The sequence below is a fragment of the Phoxinus phoxinus genome (assembly GCF_949152265.1).
Source record: "Phoxinus phoxinus genome assembly, chromosome: 6".
NCBI lineage: Eukaryota > Metazoa > Chordata > Actinopteri > Cypriniformes > Leuciscidae > Phoxinus > Phoxinus phoxinus.
In genome coordinates, this window is record NC_136881.1 from 13512055 (window position 1) to 13521338 (window position 9284).

Consider the following 9284-nt stretch of genomic DNA (forward strand, 5'->3'; position numbering starts at 1 on the left):
AAAAGAACAAACATATATATATATAAAGTTGACAAGCAGCTTCCTAAATAAGTTAGGAGTTTCAATCTTATTTGATTAATTATGTCTTTGTAAGAGTCTATATATAGACTAGAATTGCACTTTTTTTGGTTTAAGCTCTCATATTGAAGCAACATACCTACACAGAGACACACACACACAGAATGAGGGCACTATTCTTTGGATGCTGGTTCAGGGACTGGCTTGACTGTGGTTCTGCTGGTCTGAATATGTGAGACCTGAAGAACAGGCAACAGCAGCTGGAATGCATTATGGATGTAAGTAGTGCTATTACAACCCTGGGGAAACAAGACACAGTGCAGTGATGAAGGGTCGTCATTATCATAACTATAGTCATTCTAATCATCATCATCAAAACCCTGATAGCCATCTCCTCATTGGTTAGCTGGGCATTATGAAAATGATCATATTCAGTTTTACCTCCAGCATCACACTGTCCACTAGAGGATTTAGTTCTTCTGCCTTTCTCTGATTCTACAGGGACAAAAATAGAGAGACAAAAAACAGCAGGATGTTCACTTCAGGAGAAATAAAGCGTTGTGTTTAACAATAACACTGACATGCAACCGCATATGCAACTTCCATAATGTGACGCATTTCAAAGTGATATAGTGGCCCACAGTGCAACACCACAAAATCACAGGGGCAACACTGGGAAATCAAGACTATACAAATTCTTACTAGCATTAAATAACAAAAGATTTGTAAAATGAACATTATAAATGCAAATGTATGTTCTGGAAACACATGCAGATACTGCTGTCCAATTTTGAGGAGCAATTGCTCCTACTGTGTTGTGGCTTAATTCCGTTGCTTAGCTACACACATTTAGTTTGCTCTGTAAATTTAGCTGTGCTGTGCCACAGTAGAAGCTGCTTTTTCAACAAGGAAAAAAAAAGGTAAGCTGGGACATGTTTTATCTGACAGGAACTGATTGGATCATGAAATATCTGTATGACATGTGATTGGAAGAGAGGGGCTGAAAAATAAGAGGGCATCAACTGAAGGAAGCCGAACCGAAGTCAAACTGAAAAGGGAAGTCAGTTCAGAGGTGGAGGTATTAGTTATAATATTTGAACGTTTTTAGCAATAACATCCACTGATACATAGTTCAAAATAAGACCAGGAACATGCGTTAGGGTCAGTCAGACTCACCCCTACAGCCAGTAATGTGTCCGAGAACTTCCGGGCCAGGCATCCGACCTCCTTACACATGGCACTGGTTAACCTGGGCATACACAACAGTCACTATACAGCTAATAAAAGGACTTGTCCAATACTGTCTGTTGGAAACGGCTGAGGAACTCACCTGACCAGTATACTGGCCTGTTGGCAGGCTGGCTTCTCCAGCTCTTGTCCGTGTAAAATCAGCTCAGCCACTTTGTGTAGCTGTTCTATACTACGAGCGGTCACCTCAGCAAGACTGCCCACTGATGACAGGTACACCTTCTACATTCACAAACGTACACATTAAAATAAAGTATTTATTTTAAAGAAAGCAATACTTTTATTCGGCAATGAAGCATTAAATTGATCAAAAGTGACAGTAAAGACACTTATAATGCTACAAAAGGTGTATGTTTTAAATAAATGCTTTTCAAAATTCTATTCATCAAGAAATCCTGAAAAGAAAAATGTATCTACTGTTTCCACAAATATATTAAAGGGATAGCTCACCCAAAAAAGAAAATGTTATATTTACTCACCCTCATGTTGTTACAAACCTGTATGAGGTTTTTCTTCTGTTGAACATAAAAGAAGATATTTTAAAGAATGTTGGTAATCAAACTGTTGACGATAGCTATTGACTGAAAAAAAATACTATTGAAGTCAATGGCTGCCGTCAACTGTCTGATAAACAACATTCTTTAAAATATCTTCTTTTGTGTTCAACAGAAGAAAGAAAATTTGCAACAACATCAGGGTGAGTAAATGATGACAAATTTTTTTTAGGGGAACTATTTATTTAAATAGACACTAGTAACTGGAGTAACTGAAGGCTTTGCCATCACAGGAATAAATGACCAAAATATATTAACCATTTTTTCAAATAAATACAGCCTAAGGGCCGGTTTACACAGAATGTGTTTTTGCAGTTAAAAACGTGAGATGCAGGTCAGTGGAACAAGAAAAAAAATAACGACAAAAAACCAACATGGTCTAGACTCTAGAGACGCATTTTTTAAAAGTTGAACTTTAAACTTGAGCGTCGTGAGAAAACGGACATGTGGCGTGAGAGTTGGCAGCCTTGCTTATTCTAATCTCACATACTATTTAGGATGGATAGTATGCACATTGCGACGCAGGGTGAGTGTGTCACACACGTCCTGAAAAGTGAAGCCAAAGTATTTCGATCGCCCCTGGTGGCTGGCTGCAGTATAGGTCTTAAACCCCGCCCCCTCCATGTAATCGAATAGGATGCAAGTCTAACTAACAAATATAATTACACTTCAAATCATTTTTTTCCAAAGATGGTTTCTTTCATTTAAGGTAGTCACGCAGACATATGTTCAAGTGTTTGCTTCTCCAATACGTTTGGTTTTAGTTAGTTATTTGATGCTATAAAAATGTGGTGTAACATCATGATTGACAGCTTTGCTTGTGATCGAGTCTGTGGGAGTGGGAGTATGGAAGGGATCTTGATGGATCAGGATCACTTCTGCACAGACTTGGGTCCGGAATTACGATATTGGCAACAACCATTTCTGGGATATTTTGGCTTAACTTTTCTATAGTGCAAGGAAGTGGAAACATGTCGCCCATCTTTTTTTACAGTCTAGAAGTAAAACAATGGAAAAATAGTGCAGAACACATTCTGTGTGTACGGAGAATAAGAAACTTACATATATGCATACAGTACATATAGTTTAGACTCAACGACACACTCAAAACATTTCTCACCTCAACATCATCCGAGTTTCCTTCTTTTGTATTATTTTTATCGTTTCCCTCTTCTCCCTTTTCTTCTTCTTTTTGTTCCCCTTTTTCTGGATCGGGGCAAGGGGTGGAGCACTCTTCCTTTAACTCCTCTGTTACATTCTTGACAACTTCCCGGGATTGCTCCACTTCTCGCACCCAATCATGAGCTTTTATTCGGGCCTGCAGGGCACACGGTTTGATTAGTGTTTGAGAATAACATATGTGTATGTGTATGTGTATGTGTGTGCGTGCGTGCGTGCGTGTGTGTGTCTGTACTTTGCTCAGTTTGTCTGGAGTTGCAGCAACATGGAGCTCAAAGAGTAGCTCAGTAAGAACACTGACAAACTCCTCTCCATCAGCAGCTGAAACACACAGATCACATAAATGCAATACCCATGGGCAAAAATGAGAAGGACTAAAATATTTATAGTGCTCTGACTGAGTCACCTGTCATATCAAATCAATGTCTGTTCATTGAGATTGCTAATACTGGGTTTTCCAATACTTGTGGTAAGGTGATTTCAACCAGAATTATAATAATTTCACAGCCTTAATAATTATGTAGATTATATAACTAATCATTTTAACTCTAAATCTGTGAATGGATTTAAAATTTTAAAGTGTGAACTTGACCATTTAACCTGATTAATATCCATTAATGCAGAACATGTAATAAAGATTTATCCCTCACAGGATCTTGATTGTGGTCTTGGATTTGTTCACACCAGATTGTGATCTGGATTTGTCTAATTATGTATTAGCAACTAAAGACTCACAGAGAGGAGTGGAACACTGAATTTGGGAATTAAGATCACCGTTTTCCCCAGAGGCGGCATCAGCTTCCTCCTCCTCACGAGTGATGAAGATCTCTTTAATCGCAATCAGCTCCTTCTTCAGAACTTCCAAATCTTCCTCTTCCAAAGAGGACAAGAACTCTTGCACCTGAAATAGAGAGAAACACAATGAAAAGAGGAATATATAAGGACCTTTTTTGTATTACACAGCTCATTTCAGCTTGTTTTTGGACAGTAACAGATACTATGGGTGAATGTACAGTATGTCGTGAGTGTTACTAACCCTTCCTTCACTCTCATTGGAAAGAATCTCCAGTGCCTCGAGATGAGACAAGCCTTGGTAATCATCAAACAAGATCCCATAGTGGGCGGTTGGTTCTGAAACCATCTGACTGCTCAGTCTCTCTCTCTCCTTTTCCTTTGCTTCTTTTAACATCTGCAGACAGACACACCAGAAAGACATACATGAGGCAAGTATCAGACAAACATACTGAAAATATGGCAGGATTTTCCCACAAAACCACTGTTAAAGTCAATAATGCAAGAATCTTCTACAGTACGACAGTTGTAGGACTATATTCACAATATAGCATAGCCTCTGCTGTACCTTATTGTAAAGTAACATTAGGCTAGGGTTTTACATCATGTAAGAAAGATTTGAGAATTTGTTGACCATCTTACCTGAGACAAAGAGACAGTTCTCTGCATCAGTATTTTAGTCTTTTTAAAGCCTGGATCACTCTCTGCCAAGACAATCATGGTCTTCTTTCCAATGAACTCCAAAGCATCAAGACCTCCTGTTATTACTGACTTTCCCTGCGAGAGGGAGAAAAAAATGGTGCATGAAAATGTGTCCAAGATGGAGGGACAAGAAAGATGAATTAATTTTGGGTGATTCAATCACAAGTTGTCAGCCGAAACCCGTGCTATCTTAAATGCACCATCAAGTGTAGGTTCTGTGATCATGGTAATTCATGTTAAAACTAATGAAGTGTGTTATGTCCCTGTGCTGACTCACAGTGTTCTGAACAGCGCTGCTGATGGTTGACAGTACTCCTCTGTGCACCTCCTCTGAATGAACGTGTTCTGCCAACTCTGTCCCAGAATGCTCATGGGCCTCTTCTGCCTCCTCACACGATGAGCTCTGACGAATTCGGAACGCCACGCCTGCTTTCTCTTTTACAGAGCTTAACCCTTGACCTAAGGACATTATTAAATTATTATTAAACTTTAGGACTTAATTGACTCTGCGAGGCCTGATGCACAGAACAGATATTGACAAATAATCTGATTTATTGTCCCAAAAGTTTACATTCACACAACTGCGTTTACTATAATACCTACTATTAGGCTAAGATCGGGGGGTTTTTAGCATTATGTCTCACATTCGCATATAGCAGAAAACAGACTGGGCACGCGACTGTTCCTTACGTGTGATTGGTTGATGTTAAAAAGTTATTAAGTGCAATAAAGTGCGGAAAACAACTCACTGCGGTTCTCGTGCTGTCTGACACACACGAAGCGAGCGTACAGAAAGCCGCCTCTCGGACATTCAATTCTCTTTCGCGGCTTATTGCACTCGAACGGTCAACTACACAGAGTTATGTCAAAATGCATGTCTTGGAGAATATTCACATAAACACAGTCGGTTATGTCTTAAGTGAAAGTAAACAGTTGTGAAAGAAATCGGATGCGTGTCTATAGACCCCTTTTCAGTTAGTAAACATGGTGACATTTTTTGTGGGCGGAGCTTAGTTGGCTGCAGAACGATCCCCCTGGCCGCTTCACTAACGTTAGCTTGCAAGTTTTGTTAGCTTGTTTTTTAACAATGACTGGAGAAAATCCGATTTTATCTTAATGTGCAAGGTCCACTGCACTGTCCAGGACCGCGATTGTTATTTGCACAAATTCATTTTAACAGACGGAACCAGATTGGCTGACCCGTACACGCTCAGCGATGGACGATCTGACACAATTATCGTTAACGCTACCTCTGGTTGAGAAGCCTGACATCTACACCTACCCGATAGAGAAACCGAACGTAAAGAGAAACCGAACGTAAAGAGAAACTGAGGGCAAATACATCTTTAGATGCCTATAACTTTGTGCTGAATGGCCACTCCGTCGATTCTAAAACCCAAAAAGATGACATTTATTAATAATAATAATAATTTAAGCTCCTTATTATGTAGTCAAATCTGTGCTGGTTTGTATTGGCCGCCTCCAGTTTTCACTTTGTTTTGCAACCAGCTAGTGCCATGACGTAATTGTGACGTTGGCGCAAAAGGGGCCTATAGGATCTTTGCATTAGGTCTTAAAGAGATTGCGGTCTAAAAAAAACTATACCTGCTGCTGTCTGTCAAACAACAAAAGAAAAAGAGAAAATCACTCACTGCTCTTGACTGAATACATTTTGTAGCTTTAATATGAATCAATGTATATTTAATTAATGTGAAGGCTATGCAGTGTTTTATTTTTACACTTGATTATCCGGGTCTAATGTATTGTATTTGTACTATTGTTTGCAATTTGCCTCTTTGTTTTTTTATTTTTAATAACAGAGATAATATAAATTAACAATAGAATAACTAATTGTCCACCCTTAGTTTCAGGTATTTTTGTTTACCTGGATGCTCTTGATGTCAGGTTTATATCACTATATATGACCAAGTTGAGTTGTTGGTATTTAAATAGTTTCTGTATCAAATTTTAGAGAAAATAATAAAATGTGAAACGTATATTGGTTTTATCATTTTAGGATTTTAAATATATTTAAAAATAATTTCAATTATATTTTACACACTATCGTGCAGCCCTTCTCATATGTATAATTTGCTTTTGTGACTGTTATCTAACAGTTAACTGTGGAAGGATCTACTGTAAGGTTTAACTATGGCAATCTCACTGTAGTGACAGGTTGCTATGGTGACTTACCCACAGTGGATGTAGCAGTGGTCAGAAGTGACTTCCCCCAGGAGCCCCAACTACTCCAGCCTTTAGATTTAGACTCATCCAGGGGCTGATAACATGCATCCACAACAGCCGAAGGATACAGTCACAAAATACACAAAAAAATTGAGTTATGGATTTGGTATCATGGCAAAAAATACTACTATGACCAAACACAGCTCAACACTATTGAATGTACCTCTGTTCGATCTGCTTCTTCCTGTGTAACATCTGGGTCCAAGCTCACTGACTCCACACATTCAGTCATCTGACCCTCAGGTTTTTCTTCTGATTGGTGTACCTGCTTCTCTTCAGTAGCTTTGGGTGTACCGTGCTCTTCTGCTGCCACATTAGTTGGGTCAGGGGTCGACGTGCCTAGTGAAAGTTGTGATAAAGATGGGACCTCATCTGTGTTGACTGCAACTATGGGGCCAGTTTCATCAGATGCAGTCGGGTGGAGGGAAGGGGGAGATTTTGCAGTGAGGTCTTCCACGGTCTCATCTTGCGACATGGTGCTCTGATAAAAAGAGATCAATAATAAGCAGTAGGAATTTATTGAAGCAAGAGTCATGGTTAATAGTCAGTTAAAAATGAGATTTGGACCCTAATCTAAAGTGTGACTATATTTTCTATTTTTTATCTAATTATGTCAGCAGGTTTGTGTTATGGTTAGGTCCTGAATTTAGGATTTGGGTTTAGCAACTATCTTCATTTCTGTATAAAAAGCACTATATTATTGGTATTATTATTATTGTGAAACCAATATGTATGTGTGTGTGTACAGAAAAGCATTCACACAAAACAGCATTCACACACAGTACTGTCCCTGAATGGTGCCGCACTGTCAAGCGCCTTTGTTTGATGCGGATTGTGGCGCCATCTAGCGGTTGTTGTTTTTTACACGTACAATCAACATTCAAACATTAGTTTGTAAATATACGTTCAGTAAATGACTAAGCAACATTCAAACATTAGAAAATGAATACACAGACTGTATATAAGGCAGATTATAAACTACATGTGACAAGTTACAGTTTCTATACAAAAATATACAAGCAGTTTTATGATACTCCAAGGCTCCATTTCTACTAGCTGAAATCAAACGTCTATGTTTGACCATAAATCATTTATTCGTTTCCCTATAATTTGCAGTTTTTTATTGTCTCTTCTATATGTAACGTTAATGAAAGTTAAAGTATTTAAAATAGTCTGCGAGGACTTCAAAGGGAACGCAGAAGCGAATTTAACTTAAATATCATCCAAAAGAATAACAACAAACGCGACATATGCAAGTACTCCATGGAGAAGAGCATAGGGCTAAAGCGCAAGATAGATATATGCAAAATTACATTTGTAGTACTATTTCTTCACAATTAAGTTAAATCATGGAGTCATCCCTTCTTACCAGTTTTGCTGACAGTCGCGCTCGCGCAACCCTTCCGCTCGAGCTCGCGCCACGTCGGCAGCGGGGTCGCGTGCGGCTGTGGCAGCCTGGCCGGTGACGTCACCTGAACTTTTGGCACTCTGTTGATAGGGAAATAGATAAAGGACAAACTATCACATGATTGCGTAAACATTGTAGTAAAATGTTGTGTAGTACTAACTCCTGTTTGGGACTGACAGAGTGAGTGAGGTATTAATCTGTTTGATCTAGGCTTTTAAGATGGCGATGCGTTTCAGAGTTGGTTTTGTGAATAGGAAAACTGGGAATGTGATGAAGTAATGAGATATAACTGAATCATTAGAAAAATAGACAAACACGTTTTCCTATCACTAAGAAAATACATAAGTCACTGTAAATCTGTTTATAATAATAAAACATAATTAGTAATTTCGCGTTCTACCTTAAACTTTTGTGAGTTGTCATATGACTCAGTGAGATCGGTCCGGCTCGTTGGTCTAGGGGTATGATTCTCGCTTAGGGTGCGAGAGGTCCCGGGTTCAAATCCCGGACGAGCCCTCTCTTTTGACATGCAACAGGGAATTATAAACCACAGGTTACACGTAATAGTTTCTATACAGAAATATGCATGCATGCAGTTTAATGATTCCTCCAAGTCTGAATTTTTTTCTGAAATCATATTCAAAACATCAATATTTGATTATAAATAGTTTATTGTTCTTTTGCATATTACATTTATTCATTAAATGTATTCAATAATTTATTACTGTAAATAGAAATATTTTGTAACAATAAAAATGTCTTCACTGTCACTTTTGATCAATTTAATGCATGCTTGATGAATTAAAGTGTTAATTTCTCTCTTTTTTAATCGTCGTTTGAATGGTATCATGGTTTAAGCAGCACAATTGTTTTCAAAATAGATAATAATAAATGTTTCTTGAACGGCAAATCAGCATATTAGAATGATTTCTGAAGTATCATGTGACACTGAAGACTGAAGTAAATAATATAAATATATATAAGTAAATCAATTACATTTGACAATATATTCACAGACTATGTAAATTGTAATATATTTCACAATATTAGTTTCTGCTGCATTTTTTTCTTGAATAAAATCAGCCTTGGTGAGCAGAAAAGACTTCTTTCAAAAACATTAAACAATTGTAATGTTTCAC

General features: G+C 38.1%; 1 protein-coding gene across 2 annotated transcripts; it reads right to left on the reverse strand.

Moving 5' to 3' along the window:
- Positions 1-178: 178 nt before the first annotated feature.
- fam114a1 (family with sequence similarity 114 member A1) lies at positions 179-8353 on the reverse strand. Of its 2 annotated transcripts, XM_079615605.1 has the most exons (14): positions 8306-8353; positions 8107-8225; positions 6901-7218; positions 6687-6771; positions 4771-4952; positions 4434-4568; positions 4036-4188; positions 3774-3900; positions 3235-3320; positions 2941-3138; positions 1349-1488; positions 1195-1267; positions 460-513; positions 179-317 (listed from the first exon to the last, which is right to left on the reverse strand). In XM_079615605.1, exons 3-14 carry the CDS (start codon positions 7210-7212, stop codon positions 192-194), a joined length of 1671 nt encoding a protein of 556 aa, XP_079471731.1. In that variant the 5' UTR covers positions 7213-7218; positions 8107-8225; positions 8306-8353; the 3' UTR covers positions 179-191. The 2 variants fall into 2 exon arrangements, with proteins under 2 accessions (XP_079471731.1, XP_079471730.1); XM_079615604.1 differs by lacking the exon at positions 8306-8353 and having other exon boundaries at positions 3735-3900.
- Positions 8354-9284: the final 931 nt, after the last annotated feature.